Consider the following 20,011-nt stretch of genomic DNA (forward strand, 5'->3'; position numbering starts at 1 on the left):
CATAAGAATGGGCTCTCGGAGTTTGCATGCTAACTGGGAAGATACAGGGATCATTCTCTGGGCCAGAATGATCATCCATCAAGTCCAGCCTCCAAGAACAGCTGTTACTGAATGGCACGGAGAATTTTTACAAGAGTGTAATGTACCGCACCATTCCCAACTTCTACTAGACTTCGTTTTAGAAAGACAAAGGCATTGCATGTGAAAACCCTCTGCCTTGTCATTGCTTCTAATTTGTTTATGTTTAAGAAAATAATTCTATTTAACTCCTATGGCTTTATGAGGGTGATGTTCTAGATTTAAATATATATCTAGCTTAAAACATGATGCAGGGCTTTATCACACTTGCAAACACTGAGAAACTCAGCATGCAAATCAACATATGATGCAGGAACTTTCAGCCTAGGACAGGAGAGGATAGAAGAAGAGTTGGTTTTTATACCCCATTTTTCACTGCTCAAAGGAGTCTCTAGGTGGTTTACAACTGCCTTCCCTTCTTCTCCCCACAACAGACAGCCTGTGAGGTAGGTGGGGCTGAAAGCGTTCTGACAGGACTACTCTGTGAGAACAGCTTCTAACAGGACTGTGACTAACCAAAGGTCACCCAACTGGCTGCAGGTGGAGGAGTGGGGAATCAAACCTGGCTCTCCAGATTAGAAGTCACCACTCTTAACCACAACACCAAGCTAGGCAGAGAGAGTGGTCAGAATTTGCCACATCCTTAATAAAATATTATCTTTCTAAACTTCTTTCAAAAATACGTGGTAATTGTAGATGGGCAACTTGCATCAAGAGGGGAGCTGGACTGTGCTTGGCAGTCCTGCCTTTGCTCTTATCTATGTCTAGTCTACTACTGACATACAGCCAGTATGTGCAAGACATACTATGCAACCAGTCACTATGCAGCTATTCAAACTGTGCTGACCAAAATCAGATCAACCCAAATCTGAAACAAGTCCTCCAAAGAGGCTATGTGCGTGGCTGTTAATTTGCCCTCCCAAATTCAAGGTATTTAACAGATCCAATTTCAGTTATTACTATACTTACCTAAAAGGAAGAGTAGGTTTTTCCTCCAGATGTGCCATCAAGAAAAAGAAAGTCATCTTATATATGCATCCAGATGTGTACTGTAATAAAAATCTTTGGTTTATGTTTATATAATCTTGTGTATAGCATTTTACACGAGAGCCAGTTTGGTATAGTGGTTAAAAGTGGTGGCCTCTAATCTGATCCCCCACTCCTCTACATGTAGTCAGCTGGGTGACCTTGGACAGTTTTCTCTAAGCTCTTTCAGCCTTGCCTACCTCACAGGATATTTCTTGTGGGGAGAGGAATGGAAGGCAATTGTGAGCCACTTTGAGACTCCTTTGGGTAGTAAAAAGTGGAGCACAAAATATCAGTTTTTCTTCTCCTTCTCCCCTATTATGGGGATTGTCTTACATTCAAGGTCATCTCCCTCTCGAATAAGTATATAGGATATAATAAATCTGTAATAATTTCCTATATTAATTTTGGTTTGATATTCCCCTTTCCCTTCCCCCAGCTCTTTCTATGAGGCTTCTGCAATGTTAAACTTTAACCAGAAGACCTAACAAAGGCCTAACAAAGACTATTTTTCAATAAATTCCTCATTTAATGTCAAAGCATTGTAATTGAATGAAGGAAATGGGGAGCATGCACAAGCCCTGTATGACTGAATAGATGGGTATTTTCAGAAAATGAATTTTCCTAATACTTATAATTAGACAGACCAGGAGAAAAACTCTGTCAGATACAAGCAACTAATTGAAACCTAACAAGAATGGATACTGTGCATTATTAAATAATAATTGATTGTTAGATGAGAATTTTCTCAGGATTTAAACATCAGGGAGGAGATAGAGCAGGTTACCATCAATTAGCTGCAAAAAGAGAACAAGAAAATTAAAAGTAGGTGTGAAATATTTCTATTTGTATGAATTTATTTTAAGCCTATGGTGTGTGTGCTATATGTAGCTGTTGGGCATTACTGGCAGAGTGTCAGAATGTTAATGAAATTATTATTTTTAACTAATGCTGTCAACGAATCCATTGTGGAAGAAGCTGTATAAATACAAAGACAGAGTGTCCTATATCTGAATAGCTTATCAAAAAAACCAGAGAGTGGCTTAGCAATATTTGAGGGGGGAGGAATTGACAACTGTTCCTTTGCCAAGGACAGATCATTACCTACTTGGGTTTAGACTTAACGGAGATACCAAGACTCTGCAAAGGTGTGGGGTATTTATTAAGATTATCTGCCCCCAGAGCCGGACGGATCCAAATGGCTTTCTGATGGCTCTAGGGAAGTTTCTCATTGATTTGGTTGGTGCTGTTGTCGATGCCTTGGTTGAACTCTGGAATGACAGCCCAAGCTGTTGACAGGATAGTTCCCGAGCACCATCTCTCAGGTGTTAGAGGCTGGATAGCCCTTACTTTACTGAGGGTCTACAGGCAATGAAAAGACAAGGGAGGATAATGGAGGAAACTCAGTCTGAATTCAATAGAACATGGGGGGGGGAACCTCATTTTCATACATTCTCTGTGGTGGTGATGGCAGCAAAGAAGCAACATGTTTCTGTCACTCTTGTGTCTGTACAGTGGAGGTCAGTGGAGCTGTTCCAGGCCCGTTAGGATCTGGCCTGCAGGAAGAGGAGGACTGCTAGGTGGCTTGATGTGGCCAATTTGCTAACACCTTGCAAATAAAATCTCTCACATACATTGCACCTTGCCCTCTTCATTAGCATTGACAGGGTCGGATGGTGTCAGGGTGCTGAAGCCTTATGCTGTAGGAACTTTCAGTATACTTATTTTGAGCATGTGGACAGCATCCTTGGAAGTTTGAGCCTTACATTCTGCTTGTATGTGGGGGAGGGGGCAGGTTGACCAGATTCAAGAAGTAGTTAATAATTCCTTAAGAGAAGGAGTGGTCACTTTGGCCTTGAAACAGGATGGAGTGTTGCCTTTAAAACCCTGATGAGCCACAAAAATCACCATTTCTCAACCTAACCTAGGCAGGAAGATTACAAACGTTCTTGTTCTTTTGCAGATGACTACAAGTCAGAACTAAGAGAGCAACTGCCGTTGATTGCGGGGTCTGCAGCTGCAGGAGTGGTCTTTATTGTCTCCTTGGTGGCTATTTCAATTGTTTGCAGCAGGTACAGTTCACCACATTATATAATCAGTGTTTCCTTTTCATTCCAAAAAGTGCATTTTTTTCCTAGTGAGGGCTAAGGACGCATCTAAGGAGAGGAGTTGTGGTTCTGTGGTGGGGTGTAAGCTTTGGCTGGCGAAAGTCTTCGGTTCAGTCTCTGATGTCTTCAATGGAAGAGTCTCCAGGTCGCAAATGTTAGGAAAAACTTCCCTGCAGGAGACCCTGCCAAGCGGCTGACACTGGGATAAGACAGTATTGATGGGCTCGCTTGGTGTAAGGCTGCATCATAAGTACATATTATACAGCTGTACGGCAGAGCTTTGCTGGATGAATTGAATTTACACCATGACTGATCGATAGTGGCCGCGCAGAAAATGTCCTGAGAATTCGGTAGTTGAAATGTTCCAGCTAGGGAAAAAAAAACAACACCTTGCACAGTGTGAGGACAGAATCTTGTATGTGTTCTCCTTTTACAAAGGATGCCAGATCAAAAGAACAATGTGTAGCAAGATACTCTGAAGTCAGTGAATCCCACTCTTTTCCTAGAGAGCTGATAGCAGTGTGTCTGATGCTTTCCAGTAGTAGTAGAATATAAAATAAGAGAGCAGTAGGACCTTAAAGGCTGTTAACATTTGCAGCAGGGTATGAGCTTTCATGAGTCACTGGTCACTTCCTCACAAAAGCTCATACCCTGCCAGAAATGTTAGTCTTCAAAGTGCTCCTGGACTCTTGCTCTTTTCTAATGCAACAGACAGACTAACATGGCTACCCATCTTGATCTTTCTGAGCTAGAATCACATAGATCTGCAAAAAGTATGTCCTCAGGGCTTCTTTGTAGTGGAAGGAAGTTCAGAGTATTCCAGAGTTGGCTGTCCTGGTGCCATGAATGGTGCCCATCTTTGAACTCTTTGTCCCCTGCCCTTCAGCCTTATTCCATTGACCTGTGTATCTGGGGTATCTGAAACCAGATTAAAAGGCTGCATTTTCATTTCCCAGTTATCCTAGGTGGGTTATGCATATAAAGGTTTTCATTGAAGCCTGAATGCTGACACCTTTAAATCTGAAAGACAGAATTACCACAGCAAATAGTGTGTCTGAGGGGCAATTCCTCTGTTGTGCTAGATGCTCATTGGCTGGCCATGGTCAGCTGCAATGTCACATGATCACCACTGGCACATGATACTGGCAGAGCCTAATGGGAATGAATATAGAGCCCAAAACAAGACCTTTCCATGGAGGAACACACCCTTTGGAAAACACTACAAATTTCCCCCCTCAGAGGTATGCTGTTCCTCAGAGAGTGAATTGAAACGCTTGCAAAATTACTCTGAGGCAATGAATACATTAATTTCTGCTGGTTTAATGTCATAGCAGAGGTGTGTGTGTGTGGGGGGGGGGGTCTGCACCGAACAAGGGGTGCCTCAAGCTCCCATTGGTGGACGATGGACGATGTCCGTTTCCCCCTTTGGTGTACGGAGGCACAGGGGAGGAGATCAAAAACATGGTAGCATTTATGCATGCAAAAACAGGCATGTCCATGACTATTGTAAAAGAAGGGTCATTTTAAAGCTAGTTTTATACTGCACTGAAAAGACGCAGTGGCTGCTCTCAGGATTTTGTATAATCAAAAATACAATGACGGTTTTTCCATGAGAAACCCAGCTCCACATGCAGAAATAAAGACCCTGATGTCTTTTTGGGCAGACTTTTTGCAAGGTTTCTTGCCATGCATAACCCACCCTTGACACAACTACACCATACATTTGTCTATTTCATTGTGGTGGCAGTTGTGCATTTCTCAGTAAGATGTTTTGAACAATGTCATAGGAAGGTGGCAGAAAACCAAAAGCCAACCACTGTAGTATAGAAAGGAAACTTCCAGAGTCTGTTGGCAGACTCTGCCGAGCACCTTTCTGGCACAGGCTAACCAACGCAGAGTGACTTAATTTGTCATCAGTCGGAGGAATTAGATGCAAAAGCTTTTGAACAAATACCATACTGGTTTATAGAACTATAGGCAAGCTTTATGCTATTTCAGTGATAAGGTCTGTGTAAAAGTATATTATATGGGCACTGAATGAACTAGTTTTTACTTTGTTTTCCCAGGAAGCGAGCTTACAGTAAGGAGGCAGTGTACAGTGATAAGCTACAGCACTATAGCACTGGGCGAGGTGAGTGCACAAGAAGCCTCTCGAACAGGCTGGGAAGGTCGATGGAACTTTGTCCAAATGTTTTCTGTTTAACTTGATTGGGAAATGAAATATTCTTTGCAGTCCAAAGTGTAGAAGTGATGAAACAAAAAGATTGGCTTCGGAGGCAGAAGTGGAAGACATATGGGGGAAAGGCAGAGGAAATGCACAAGAGGAGTGAGATTTTTGGGGTGCGGGACAGGAAATGATGTTAAGGAAGCTGTAGAAGGCGGTTTTGACTTCAGAAATGTTAACCAGAGGTGCCTTGACCTGAAAAAGTGGCATATAGAGAATAGTGCTTACAAACGTGTCGCCTGGGAGTCTAAAGCAAAAGCGAGCACCATCCTAGGGAAAGTTCAAGCTTGTATCAAAGCAGAGATTTCCTTCAGAGATGTTCAGTAGAGCAGATCAAGAACAGATCAAGGAACCCAGGAGAAAGCAAGGATTCAAAGAGCACTGGAGAAAATCCTCAGCCTCAGATAATTGGGTCTCCTGGCTTTTGTTTAGTTTGGGCATTTGAGCAACATTGTGGAATTTAATATTATTTTAAACCAATAAATAGTTCCAGAAATGGAAGAGCCAGGCCTTATGGAAGTCTTTGTCATCTGTGCTTAATCCATTCATTTACTTTATAGCCTTGTCAGTATTTTTGCAAATGGCCCTCCCCAAAATGGTTGGAAAGTAGATTTCAGCTCACCAGGGATGGAACTTCATCATGAATTACTACAGAGAGTAACTGCCTGGATGCCTGCTGTTGTTTGATTGACAGGCAAATACAAGGTTCTGGTGGGAATCCACAAGCAACCCATTTTATTTTCTTCTGTCTACAAATTGCCTTTTTTAAAAAAACATTTCCACCTTTAAAAATTTATAGATTCATTAGTCACAGTGAAATATAAGCAAATGACTTTTCATCAGTTGTTTAGTAAACAGATCATATTCAGATTCTTCCCAGAATGCAAACTGAGCTCTTGCAAAAAGCGGCAAACAAGCTTTTATAACCTATATTAGGAAAGTTAATAGGATAATAAAATAGCAAGGCAGCAATCTTGGCCAGTGAGTAATCACTGCCCATCTACCCTCCTCTGCCTTACACCTACATATACTTTACATGCTCAACGTGTAAGCAGTACCAGCTGCAAACAATTATATTCGACAGTTCCCAGGTGTTTCGGGGGAAATCTCCAACACAAATGCACACAGCTCTTTAGGGCTCTTCAGATTACCGCCAGAAGCAATACCTAAGTAAACCACAGCCAAAGCAGGAAATGAGATAGGTGGAAGAAAACCAAATTGGGAGCAGCTGAAATCCAATTTGCACTTTAGAAGAGAAGCCTCCCAGACTTTCCCTTTCTTTAAAAAGAAAATGTGAGCCTAAGGTCTACAAGATAACATACTCATTGTAATTCAAATAGATGGATCATGAACATGTAGCCATGGAATTAAAGATTAACCACAAGTATGGTGCAAAAGGGGGAAATTAAGGTGTCATGTTCAACATTTAGCTGTTGTTGCATTTCCTGACTTTCAGAAGCCTTGTTGTATTGCCCTGAGACTTTCATAATTTAAATTTTGGACAAAACCTCTCTGGATTGTTTCTTGCTTTCAAGAGAGGCAAATGTAACTGAAAACACAGGTACCCATGGAATTGTTTATGAGACCCATGTAAACATTAGGGATAGTGGGGTTTGTCATCCTAAGCAGCTTCTAAGTTTTTTCAGGGAGTGGGTCATAAAATAATAACTGTACATGTTTCTCAGCCAGTTTAGAAAGCAGTAAGTGAGCACACATGCTCATATTCTGGATGGCTCTCAATGTAATGCTGTGCAGAGTTCCTCCAGCCATTGACTGCAGTGGATTTCAGCTGGAGTAACTCTGCATAAGATTGTGCAGTAAGTGTCATGCTATGCTGCCACATTTGTAACAACTCATTATACAAAAGGATTGCTAAAATTACAGAGAATTTACAGTTATATGTATAAAACTACGCTGGTATCAGCTTTCTAAATAAAAGAAATCCTGGTATTTCAGTGACGGCTCACAAACTTCATTTACAGACCATAACTTTTTTATGGGACATTTTTTTTTACTAAGCAGTAAGGGACAATATATGCTTCAAGTACCTGTGCTTACAGCATAAAAGGAAATGTGAGCGAGTTTGGAATCCAGTTTTGAAAGCCTGACAACTCTGAGGGTCTCATTTATTGGAAGCCTTGGAGCTGAGAGAAAGGAAATATGAACATGTGGTGGTAATATAATGCCAGCAAATGCTGGGAAGGATCTATGTAAGAAACATTTAGGCACGAAGAAGAGAGGCGACTGGTCACCCCAAATCCTCTGAGATATCAGGGTCTGTGATATATTGGAAATCAAGTGCCATCGCTCAGCATTCTACCTCAGGCAAAGCTGCCTGCCCCATATGGCTGCTTTCTCTCTGCCTAGCGGCAGTAAAAAAAAGCACTCATCTTGAGTGAAGGGAATAAAAAACAGCCTGACAAGGGACCATCCAATTGTAATCAATCAGAGGAGTAAGACTTGATGAAAGGGCATGGAGACAGCAGAAAGGCCTTTAATCAGATAGTAGGCATGGGGTGGGATGTCAACCCAGCATGTTTGCCATGTTAGTGGAGATGGAAGGATCTCGAAATCAGTTGTATTTTATTATTCTGTGTAAACCACCTTGGGGATTCTTCTGTATCAAAAGATGGGGTAGAAATCAATTTAAATAAATAAATAGATCATAGCACTTCTGAGGAGTGTGACTTTAGAGTATGAGGGGAGCAAACTTACCTCTTGAATCTTTCATTACAAAAAGTCAACAAAGAAATTTTTGGTACGTTTCAGAACTATAGACAATCTACATCAATGGTCATCACATGACCAGAACTGCACACAGAGCCAGCTTGGTGTAGTGGTTAGGAGTACGGACTTCTAATCTGGCAAGCCGGGTTCGATTCTGCGCTCCCCCACATACAACCAGCTGAGTGACCTTGGGCTCGCCACGGTGCTGATAAAACTGTTCTGATATCAGTGATATCAGGGCTCTCTCAGCCTCACCCACCCCACAGGGTGTCTGTTGTGGGGAGAGGAAAGGGAAGGTGATTGTAAGCTGCTTTGAGACTCCTTCGGGTAGAGAAAAGAAGCATATAAGAACCAACTCTTCTTCTAAATGAGGCTACCATAGATCTACATGGGAACATTATGATATCAACTCTTAGTTTTCAATCTCTTTCCTAATAATCCACAGTACAAGTCTCTTGTCCCGTCAGTCTTAGCAAGTCCAGAACTCCTTAGCACATATTTACAGTTGGGATGGTGTGTTCTAGTGCCCACTTACTGACATGGAACATTTGCCATGATGCCTATGCCCCCAATCTGTGGATATCCATCAGGAGCTCTTCACAGTTGATTACTACTACTACTACTGCTACTACTACTACTACTACTACTACTACTACTATTATTATTATTAGATTTATAGACTGCTCCTCTCTGTAAGTGAGCTTGGGGCCATTTACTACCTAATTAAAGCATTCACAATCAGAATTTAAAATATCTTACAGTTAAAACTCCCAATCTAAGTATGCTCCCACCTCACTTACCCATTGCACCCTACCCTAACTATCATATACCCAGCCAAGAAGGGGGAGGGGGAGAGCCTGGAGGAAAGGCAGGAATCCATCCAGAATAATTTTGTTTCATCTGCAGAACTGGCCAGTATTTGTTTATTACATTTTTATTTATTAGACAGCTCACTCACAGTTCTATTTATGAACAAATTAAATGACACCAATATGAATTCTTATGGCATCCCCCTGCCACATGAGAGAGCCATTCATTTATTTCTACTTGATGTTTTCTGTTGTTTAAATAATTTTTAATCATAAGAGGACCAGTTCTCTTATCCCACGACTGCTAAGCTTATGCAGGAGTGTTTGGTGAGATACCTTGCCAAAAATCTTTTTGAAAGTCCAAATATATAATGTCTACCAGGTCACTGTTACCTACATGTTTGTTCACTTTCTCAATGAATGCCAGACAGTTGATGAGGCAGGACTTTCTTTGACTTTAGGGATAGTCAACCTGTGGTCCTCCAGATGTCCATGGACTACAATTCCCATGAGTCCTTGCCAGCACTTGGGAATTGTAGTCCATGAACATCTGGAGGACCACAGGTCGACTACCCCTGCTTTAGCAGATGCCATTCTGATTTTCACTCTTTGGATTTTGTTTCTCCAATAAGCATCTTTGCTTACATTTTCTACTAATTTGCCTAGGACAGGCATTAAGCTAACTGGCCTGTAATTTCTTGATTCCCCTTTGGGCCTCTTTTTAAAAATCAGTAAATCAATGTAACATTTGCCACTATCCAGTCTTCTGGTACAGTGGCTGATTTTAGTGGCAAGTTACCTATCCTGATTTGTAGATCAACAATCTCACATGTGAGTTCCCTAAGAACCCTCAGGTATATACTATGAGAACCTGGAGAATCTGGTTTTTAATTTCTCCAGTAGGTCTAAAAGTTCATTTATCGTAATTTCTTCGGGCTCTCTTTCTGAAAAATAGTGGCTGTGGCCTCAGTCCATGGTCCACACTTTCCACAGTGATCACAGATACAAAGCATTTATTGACCTTCTCTGCCTATTCTCCAACATTCTTTCACGATTCCTTTATTCCTTGGCCATCCAAAGACCCAAGCACCTCTCTGTTTTCTTGCTCTGGTTGTATTTAAAGAAATATTTAATGGTTGTCTTGATGCTTTTAGCAGTCTGCTTCCCAAGTTCTTCTTTTGAATGCCTAACTTATTAATTTCCACATCTACTTGCATTTTGGAGTCATGAGCAGAAAATGTAGTGTTAGCAAAATAGCTGTGGGTCAACCAACATGGACCAAATTTATAAAGAGAACTATCCTGTGCAGATGTACTCATAGTAAAGTGCCATCTTGGTGTAGTGACTAAGAGTGGCAGCCTAGAATCTGGAGAACTGGGTTTGATTCTCCTCCACAAAAAAGTACCCGTCAGAGCTTTGACATTTTAATATTTACACATCCCAAATCTTGTTGATCTCTAGGTTGCTGCTGGACACAAAACTACTGCAGGCAAACATGGCAACCCTCTACAACAGCCTCTATGTGGAAGCCACTGAGAAGCCCTTACATGTTCCGAGGTTCTAAATGAAGTAACACTGAACAACCCCCCCCCATCATCATCCCCAATACATACTGCAACTCAGTGTCATTGATGCACATCCCAGGTGTCACACATTGAAGTGTCAGGCACTTTTGACAGCCTCCATGCAGGCCCTACTGGTACCAAAATGAAGGAAAACAATCCTGAGGTTTGTTTTTTTCTTCCCATGAGACGAACGAGGAAAAAATGAGGTTCAAGACACCATGATTTTAATGCAAACCACATGAGCGCACATGTTAAAGAAAGACCAATAGGAGCTTTGGAGAGAATGTGGAAACTGGAGCAAGTAAGCAAGCCAGTTAAATGAATAGCATAATCTCTCCTAACTTCAGATTGACCAACTGATTTGAATGATGTGGAAGAGTAACAGTTAAAAAATCCAGAATGCAGGGCCCAGAGGATGGCCATTCTCTTGTAGTGTTACCCATAATATCAGAATATGTTTACCCACCAAAGACACACGAGGACTATGTGGAACAAGGCAGAAGGAGAAGATGAAGGGTGAAACAAAAAAAAATTTTTTTTAACGAATTCTAGAAGAATCTTTAGGCAAGGACCAATCCGTAGGCCTGTAGCCAGGAGGCACACTTCCTCTTTACCATCGCAAACTACTAGAAAAAGTCCACCAGTCCAATCCAACCGCCTTTGTTTGACTGGTTGAGAGAAGAGTGGGAGCCGGCTTCAAAGCACTGTTTTCCTTTCTGTTTCTGCACACAGATCATTTGCAGCTGCAAAAGTACCAAAACCTCAGCACCAAGAAGCCCTAATTGTTTCTAGATGAAACGACAATGTTGAGCTAACTATTCTTTTAACTTCTCGAACTTTCTTTTACATATCCAGTATAGGCATTTTTTCAAAAAACTTATGAATACTGAACATCCGCACACAAGGTCTGTCAGCTTCACTGACTATCCTATTTGGCAAGTCAGTCAGATGCCTCCCTGATGGCGAGAAGTGAGAAAACAAAACGTTAAGGACACGGGAGTTGTCGGCTGGATTAGGTCAGGCTCCATCTAGTCCCGCATTCTTTTGTAGCAGCCAGATGAGTCCTTAGGAGCGGGATAGAAAGACAATGTTTACTACCTGTTGTCATCACTTGCAATGCTACCTCTGTACATGGGGATTCAGTAAGCAATTTAAGGTTATTAGCTATTAATGTTCCTATCCTCCATTATTTATCTAACCCTTTTTAAAAGCCATCTCTTGTGGTTGTTTCAGTAAATCAGAGACGTATTCTGTGTGCCGGTGAGAGCTCTGTGTATATGCACATACTGTCTTCCATATGCACATGGGTAGGCTGTTTGGATTTGATTTACATTGTCAAACATGGTTTTGCTAATTTTACCGACAAGATTAAGGACCTTGAAAACAATGACAGGTTGAATAGGCGAGGTGTATCTTTTGCTTGTTTCATTGCTGCTGAGGCAAGAGCGTGCAGCATTTGAAGTGCGGAAAAATCTTTGGGCTGTGCCGTGATTCCAAAGGGTCTCTGGGTCAGATTCAGAGTGCAGTATGTCTTTTTGATTTGGAGAGCTCCACAGTGCAACTCCCCCCCCTAGCTTCCATGTGAACTGCAAACATTATTACCATTGCTGATCATATGTGCTCTCTGTTCTGTGATCTTTACTCTTTCATACCTGCTGTTCCAAATGCATCAAACCATCTGGTTCTAAACTCTAGCAAATTCCCTCATGTTTGTAAAGAGCAATGAGCCATTTGTTAATACAGTGAGCACTTTCTGTCTGGTATTCTCTATTGCTGAGCCCTGAGAAGCCATATAGACCAGCTGAGGTTACAGTTATGAGGTGCAAGGTCATTGTGTCCCCCAGCTTGATCCTTCTGTGTTCTATGTTTGTTTTGCTTTTCTAATCTGTAAACCAGCCTTGCTTATGATCTTGTAAATTCCTTTGTAATCCTGCTAGAGCATCAGCTGCACTTGTAAAAGGATTTATGGAACCGTTAAAGTGTACGTGATGAAGCTGTAAAAAGATTTATGAACTGGGCAAAGCACAGATGGCTTCCTTGCAGACTCACTACTGGCAGGGAAAGACTAGAGCTTTGGTCCAGGGTTGCGCCAAAGGCTACATCCAGAACATCCAGAAAACCGTCTCCTGTTTGCAGAACAAACTAGAAGTATTAGAAGGGTACAGCAAGGAAGACCAAGTACTGTGTAGTGGGTGGAACTGATTGCGCTGCAGTAGCTGCTATGGACCATGCCACCCACATTGATCCGCTAGGCTTGACCCGCCATTAAAATAAGCAGCACTTGGTACAGGGATCTGCAAAGCTCCTGTGCAGTTTGCGGTAGTCAGGCATGCCGAATCACTGTTCCCGACTCTCCAAACAAAAGCACTCTGTCTGAAAATATCCTAAGAGAAAATGTATTTATTATTTTATTTATATCCCTCCACTCCCATAACATGGATCGTGGTGGGTTGCAATCATAAATATACATTAAAATCCCCCTAAAACAATAATAAAATCCCTATAAAAATCTAACCCACAGGCAGCAAAAGATCCCCCTCCCAATATAACAGACCTTATGATGGCACAGTGCTGTGGGGCAATTCCAGGAGTACGGATGACCTGGCTAGACAACGAGGTGCCTAGATCTAACCCACCCTGGCCTCAACCAAAAGACCTGGCAGAAGAGCCCCATTGTGCAGTCCTGTGGAATTGAAAAATCTCCATCAGGCCCTCAGCTCTCCCAGGAGCTCATTCTACTAGATTGTGGCCAGGACCAAAAAGGCCTTGGCCCTGATCAAGGCTAGGCAAACCTCCTTCAGGTCACCCTGGTAGGTCATCTTTCCTGCCCAGTCTTGGAATTTCCAAGAGTGATCTTCATGCATCACTAGGGATGCCAGTCCCCATGTGGGACCTGGGGATCCCCTGGAATTATAGCACCTTTCCAGACTAAAGAGATCAGTTCCCCTGGAGAAAATGGCTGCTTTGGAGGGTGGACTACATAGCATTATACTCCACTGAGGTTCCTCCCCATCCCAAATCCTGCCCACTCCAGGTTTTTCCCATCTCAGAGCTGGGAACCCTATGTATCATATGGCCTGGAGCTGTTGATTACATTAACTCTGTAGCTAGTGAGCATTGTTTGTTTCTAATTGGTGGAATTATATAGAGCTTAAAGCTGCAATCCTAAACATACTTCCCCGGATGTAAGTGTCATTGACATTAGCTGGGTTACTATGCTCAAGATTGGCATGCAAGTAATTGTTTCCTGTCTTATGGGCAAGGGAGCCTGTTCCCATTACAGCAGTGGAAAATTTGCATGTGCAGCATATCAACACTGGGAACCGATTTCTTCAGCACTTGTCATGATGCAACCTTTCCATCGTTCCTTGCTGAGGACTAGTTGCCAGCCTCCAGGGGCAGAGCCTGGTGGTGATGTCAGGTGACAGGTGGTGTCTTGATGGACAGTAGTACGAATGGTAGTGCTTCCATACTCTATTAGGAATGATAATTGACAATGTATTTAAATGTGAGGAGTCACTCTCATATGGCTGTGAACAGAGGCACTGCTCACCAATGCACAAAAATTAAAACCACAACAATAACTCACAATTAAGTCAGCATAGAAATTAACTGTTTGCTGAGCATAAAATGTCACTGAACTCTAAAGGGCCAGATTATTGCCCTTCCTCTTCAATGCACATGCCGGTACTTGACACAAGCAGAGATGCACAAAAGTCTTAAAAGCAGCCATCAGTTCCCTGAGTTAGTTAATACCTCAGACATTTCCATCTGCTCCTCTGACATCCTAAGATTAAGGCACAGAACTTGAGTTCAAGGATCAGAGCCTGAGATCTGGGAACCCCACAGTGGTTCAACATAAATAACAAGAAGCAGAAATAAATGCAAAGATAAGGGCAGAAGCATTCCATTCTATACTTATATTTGGGGTTAAAGGAGGAGATGATGGAAGAAGTGGCTAGATGGGGGAAAGAGACTGTGTACTATTTCCCCCCAATATAGCTAGTACGTGTAGGAAAAATGTACAATTTGTTCTAAGTGCTAATTACAGAGATCATCCGCAATATTTTGGTCTTTTCAGTAACTCAGTAATGATACCATTCTTGGGCTGAATTTGCACAACTAAACATTTCTTTATCTGGACCTACTATACAGATAAAGGGGAAATCTCAGAGCTAGAAGAGACTTGTTCCTAGATGAGTCAAGAATACAAACTTGGTCTTCTGATTTCTAAGTCGATGATGAGAATATAATATCATGCATGCTTTCTCTGGCTTGGGCCACTTTCCCTGCAAGAGCTAGGCTGTGTGTTCACAGGCATTTAATACAAGCCCCTCATTCACACTCAAACAAATGGGGCTTACAGCGAAAATCTCCCGGACTTTACAAATATAACCACAGCAGCCCACTACTAGGTACTGCAAGCAAGCGAAGTAAGAGAACATGACTCTTTGACAAAAGTCTCCAGAGGTATATGTCACATTTTGAGTGAGAGGAGAGGCTCTCCTTTCTCTTGAATAGCACCTGGACATGAATCAGAAACATCCCTGACACCTTTATAACAGGTGGCGCCACCACATTTCTTATGCTTAGGTTTTCAGTTTAATCCCAAAAAGCACAATTGCATTGCATTTGAATGGTCTTTATTAGATTCATGTGTTCTACAACTTTAATATACACCAGATGGGAGGAAGTGCTTCTACTAATACAATTTGAGTTCCTGAGTGTGAGATTTCTCTTAAAATTTAATGAGTGGAGTAACAAGGTTTCTACCAAAGTTAACTCCTACAGGCAGCTTCCGAAATTCCCTTCAGCACCATACAAATTCCCAGCTATGTCTGGTAGAACTTTGGCAGCCTGCTGTAAAGGCCCCTGTAATATTTTTAGGAGGCTAAAGTAAAGCTAGAGCATTTATGATGGAATCTGTGTTTTATCACTAAGATGTTCACTTGTTTATAATTGCTGTGTTCTGTTATTTTAGCAGCAGCTGCAGTGCTAAGGTGTGCGGAGTACATTTTTTAAAAACCCTTAAATTATTCAAGAAGCATTGTAAACCTGCAACCACGTTTGCCACGAAACCAGCAAAATAGTTTGGGTCTGTAACTTTTCTCTTGTGGATAGAATGTTCAGCACAAAGAGAGAGAGAGAGAGAGAGAGAGAGCTGTGTGAGGAGAAATTTAACTAGAGGCTACAGGGCTGGTCAGCCCGAATCAACTAGAAGACTTCTAGAATGTCGACAGCTGACAAATGGCTTTCTTCACTCTCTTAAGTCTTTCATCTATTTGTGTACACCTCCTCTTTTGGAAGGGCACTGTGATGATCTCCTTTTACTCTGATTGAATCCTTTTGATTTTTTCTTTCTTTTCGTATTCTTAAAAAACTTTCTCTGAAGTGATTTCCTTCTTTCTTCCCTCTCTGTCTTCCTTCTCCACTCCATTTCTCCTCCCAGCTTGCTGCTATTCTCTTTGTTTTATTTATTTTTTTGCTCTGCACTCCACGGCTATGCCATAGCTACCCAGTCTAACCCTCACAATCAGACCTACATAGAAAAGGTGTCAGATTGATAAATATTGATCTCCACCTGCAGTTCTTTCCTTGACTTTTCTGCTAATGGATTTGCTGCTGCTTCAATAAATAAAAGTATGCACCCACTTTCTGGGTGCAACCTGTGGCCTGCTCCCAATCTGCCAGTTATAACTAATATATGTTCTAAATCTCAAGGAGAATGGCAGGAGAAAAGTTAATGTAGGAGAAGTAGAGAACAATATAAGGAGCAGAATGGCTCAAGAGCATGGAGCTGTTCTTATTCTGCTCTTTTACAGTTTGGAATATTTGTTGGGTCCTACAGTCTCCTTCTCTTGAATTCTGTTTTACCCAGGAGAATTTATAAAATTAACTCTGGAACTGGAACAGACATGTTGTGGGAGCTTTCCTCTCTTTCAGCCCATTCTGCCTCCCACGTTACCTTTGTGCTCATGTGCTTTATGAAACACTGCAAGAAAGCAGCCTTGATACACTCAAATGTGTGAATGCATCAATTTACCTGTACTCTGCATCTTTGTAGAACACACTCTTATAGTCACTTAAAGATTGCTTTTTTGCAGTGTTTTAGCAGAGCACACATGTATTGGTAATATAGGGGCAGGGAGTCATAAATGACCTGGAAACAGTGGTACACTGCTCATGCACAGTGCTATCTACAAATTAAGAATCAGATAATCCAGAATTTCAAAATGTCAGGAAGAAATGCACATTAGAGAAATTTGGAAGTATCTCTAAATCAAAAGGACAGTGAACAGGGAAGCTACAAGGAAGATAATTGTGAAGATAGACAGGGAAAGAAGAAGGGTTTATGGAGACATGCTATTGATGCCTCCTCCCAGAGATGAATATGATTTTTTTGTTCTTTCCCTGTGTTTGTCTGGCTCTTCTCTCAAATGAGAAGGCTCCCCAGGAATGAAGATCTACATTGACCCTTTTACCTACGAGGATCCCAATGAAGCTGTTCGTGAGTTTGCCAAGGAAATTGATGTGTCTTTCGTGAAGATTGAAGAAGTCATTGGCGCAGGTGTGACTCATTTCCCATTGGGAAGGTTTTCAGTGCCTTTCTTCTCCTCCCTCCCTCCCTCCCTCCCTCCCTCCCTTCTTTCTCCTTCCTTCCCTCGTCCACTGTGGATTTTCAGGCTCATTCAGCCCAATTAACAATGGACAGGCACTTTCCCTCCTGAAAGCATATCCAGATATTCTGTGATTAAGAGCCTGTTCTTAATTAATTGATTGACTTTAATACAATGTTGTGCTCCCTGGTTTAATTAACAATAAATAGGTGGAGCAATGGCTCCTTAGTTAATGGCATCTCTCTGTTTACCATAGCAGGAATCTTACTTCTCCAATAGTTAGCTGATTTCAGTTGAAAAAGCCTGCATGTCCTTTACCTGCATTTCTAGCTATTCTGATTAATAAGCTGCATAAAACAACTGTATGCAATCACAGCATGCGAGTCCAACATGTTGAATTTACATAAATCAATAGCCCTACACGCTGGTTACAGGGATCCATGCCCACAGGGATCCATCCCCATCAAGACAGCCAGCTTTGTAGGTATTACTCAGATACCACAGCACACCAAATTGCGAGTAAATATCTGTAAATACCAGCCAATACTGAAAGAGACATATTCTTTCGCTGTCCTGAGACTGAGTAGAATGATCAGAGTTTGGTGATTATATTTTAAATTATTATATATAAAAACAAACAAATAATTGGGGAGTTGCAATAAAAATATGGTGATATCCCTGCATCAAACTTGCAAAACACAGGAAGAACTATTATTAGGGGAAGAATCTACAATATTGGGTGTCTGCAACAGTACATTCCAGAATCTGCTGGAATCTGCTAGAATCCCTGTTGTCTTTCAATGTGAATTAAATTTAGAGAGCCAAGATCTCTTCAGCATTAAGGCATGAACTCTCCCGAGTATAGACTCAGAGTGCTTAGCACATAATGCTTGGATCCACAGAATACAACTTTCTTTACACTAGGTGGTGGTCCAGAAGAGACTGGCAGCTCTACCAGTCTCTACCAGTTTGTTATTATGCTATATGGAGGCAGCATCAGGGGAGGGTGTTAGATGAACATCTGTTTGTTGCCATATCCTATTCCCATGTATATTTTGTCTGAACCCTTCCTTTACCCATCTCTGCTTTTTAAAATTTCCTCCCAAATCCTCTTCTAGTCAGTTGCATGTCTGTGACAGCCAACCCATTATTTGCATCCATTGCTTGTTTGCCTTCAGCACTTCAGATCTGCCTCTTTTTCTTCCAAGGGTGATGTTGCAAGGATCAGGCATGCTGGGTCAGTATGCTTATCGCCTGCAAACAGATTCCCAGTTCTGATAGTTACCAGTTTAAAATGCACTAGCAGGAGCAGCAAGATGGCACTGAGGTAGCACCATCACTTCCAGTAGGAAGAAACTCCTCCTTGGGATGTTGCCCATGTTGGCCCAACACTCATTGGAGGAGTTGCTATCTGGAAGCCTCTTCCACACTTCCTGTCACTGTACCAGATCCTCTAAGCACTCCACAGCCTTGCCTTTCCTACTTTGTGAGAGAGGGTAGAAGAAAATGGCAGCCACCAGGACCGGGAACAGAAGCTCCAAGAGCAAGCTACCTCTTTTGCTGTGTTTTGAAAACAGGATTATGCTTTTCCGCCCTCTGTTTCTTTCTCTTTTGTCACCTTTTACTAAACTGGCAGTTAGATTTTTCATGCCTGCCTATTCTCAAACAGGCCTATCCAGAAGTAAGGCTCACTGAATTTGGTGGGCCTTATCTCCTCTTAAGTATGTACAAGATCACAGTGTTACCATGATAATGCCTTTTTTAAGTGTACCAAGTTACACCATTGTATAATGCTGTTTAGTTAATGGCTTCATGCAAGAGAAGCCTCAGCAAATGAATGAATGAGAATGTGTGTGTGTGTGTGTTTGTGTGTGGACAAACAGAACTATTAGGGTAGTAATATTGTTGGTGTGGCAGCTTGGATGGGGAGAGTCGGTTGAAAAGAAGACAGAGTTTCTAGCCATTTTGTTGTTTTTGCAGGTGAGGAAAAACCAGGAAGTATAGTTTGTCACCTCATGGCACTAAAGAGGTGAGAAAATCCGAACCTGCCAAAATCACCACCTTCTTGGCAGCTAATAAAGGCCCCAGGGCCTTGCCCTCTGTTTCATCTGTTCATCTTATGTAGAGGTTGGGGGGGGGGGTTAGACAGGTTTCCAGGATTATTTTAAATAGCTTAGAAAGCACTTTGCCATCACAGGTACCCAAATGAATGTTTGGCTAGTTCATGACATTTCTGTTCAAAATTATCGGGTTTAGACAAAAATGGTTGTGACTTGAATCTCTCCCATTACAGGGGAGTTCGGTGAAGTATATAAAGGGCGCCTGAAACTGCCTGGAAAGAGAGAAATCTATGTGGCTATCAAAACATTAAAGGCTGGCTACTCAGAGAAGCAGCGACGGGATTTCTTGAGTGAGGCCAGCATCATGGGTCAGTTTGATCATCCAAACATCATTCGGCTGGAGGGGGTGGTCACCAAAAGTCGACCAGTGATGATTATCACAGAATTTATGGAAAATGGAGCGTTGGATTCCTTCCTACGAGTAAGTGTTACTTTTAAAAAGCAACATAATGCAAGAGAATCACCGTATGGGACTAGTTCATACAAAAAGGCCTGTGGAAATCAGGCCCTACATGCCAAAGCTCTTACAATTTTGCTTTTGAATCCAAGACCATGGCTCGGTCCTATGACATAGCTCCCTTTGTGTTTCCAGCCACTGCAGAGGCTTTCTTCTGCTACAGGGCTCACTTTTTCTCCTACTAAGACCTCAGTGTGCATAAGGGATACTTGAGAAGCATTGCTCTTGCCCTAATAGAAACACTAGTGGCAAAGAAAATGGGCACTGCAGTGGAAGAAAG

At 41.9% G+C, this 20,011-nt stretch overlaps 1 protein-coding gene across 3 annotated transcripts in view; it reads left to right on the forward strand.

Moving 5' to 3' along the window:
• The window catches only part of EPHB1 (EPH receptor B1), a 416,704-nt gene that overhangs the window by 347,199 nt on the left and 49,494 nt on the right, over positions 1 to 20,011 (forward strand). For all 3 annotated transcript variants that reach the window (XM_077349124.1, XM_077349123.1, XM_077349122.1), the window contains exons 8-11: positions 3,068 to 3,176; positions 5,279 to 5,343; positions 16,983 to 17,105; positions 19,448 to 19,695. In XM_077349124.1, coding sequence (XP_077205239.1) covers positions 3,068 to 3,176; positions 5,279 to 5,343; positions 16,983 to 17,105; positions 19,448 to 19,695 — 545 coding nt within the window. The remainder of the gene's footprint in view (positions 1 to 3,067; positions 3,177 to 5,278; positions 5,344 to 16,982; positions 17,106 to 19,447; positions 19,696 to 20,011) is intronic.

Source organism: Paroedura picta, chromosome 8, assembly GCF_049243985.1.
Source record: "Paroedura picta isolate Pp20150507F chromosome 8, Ppicta_v3.0, whole genome shotgun sequence".
In the NCBI taxonomy this organism is placed as follows: Eukaryota; Metazoa; Chordata; class Lepidosauria; order Squamata; family Gekkonidae; genus Paroedura; species Paroedura picta.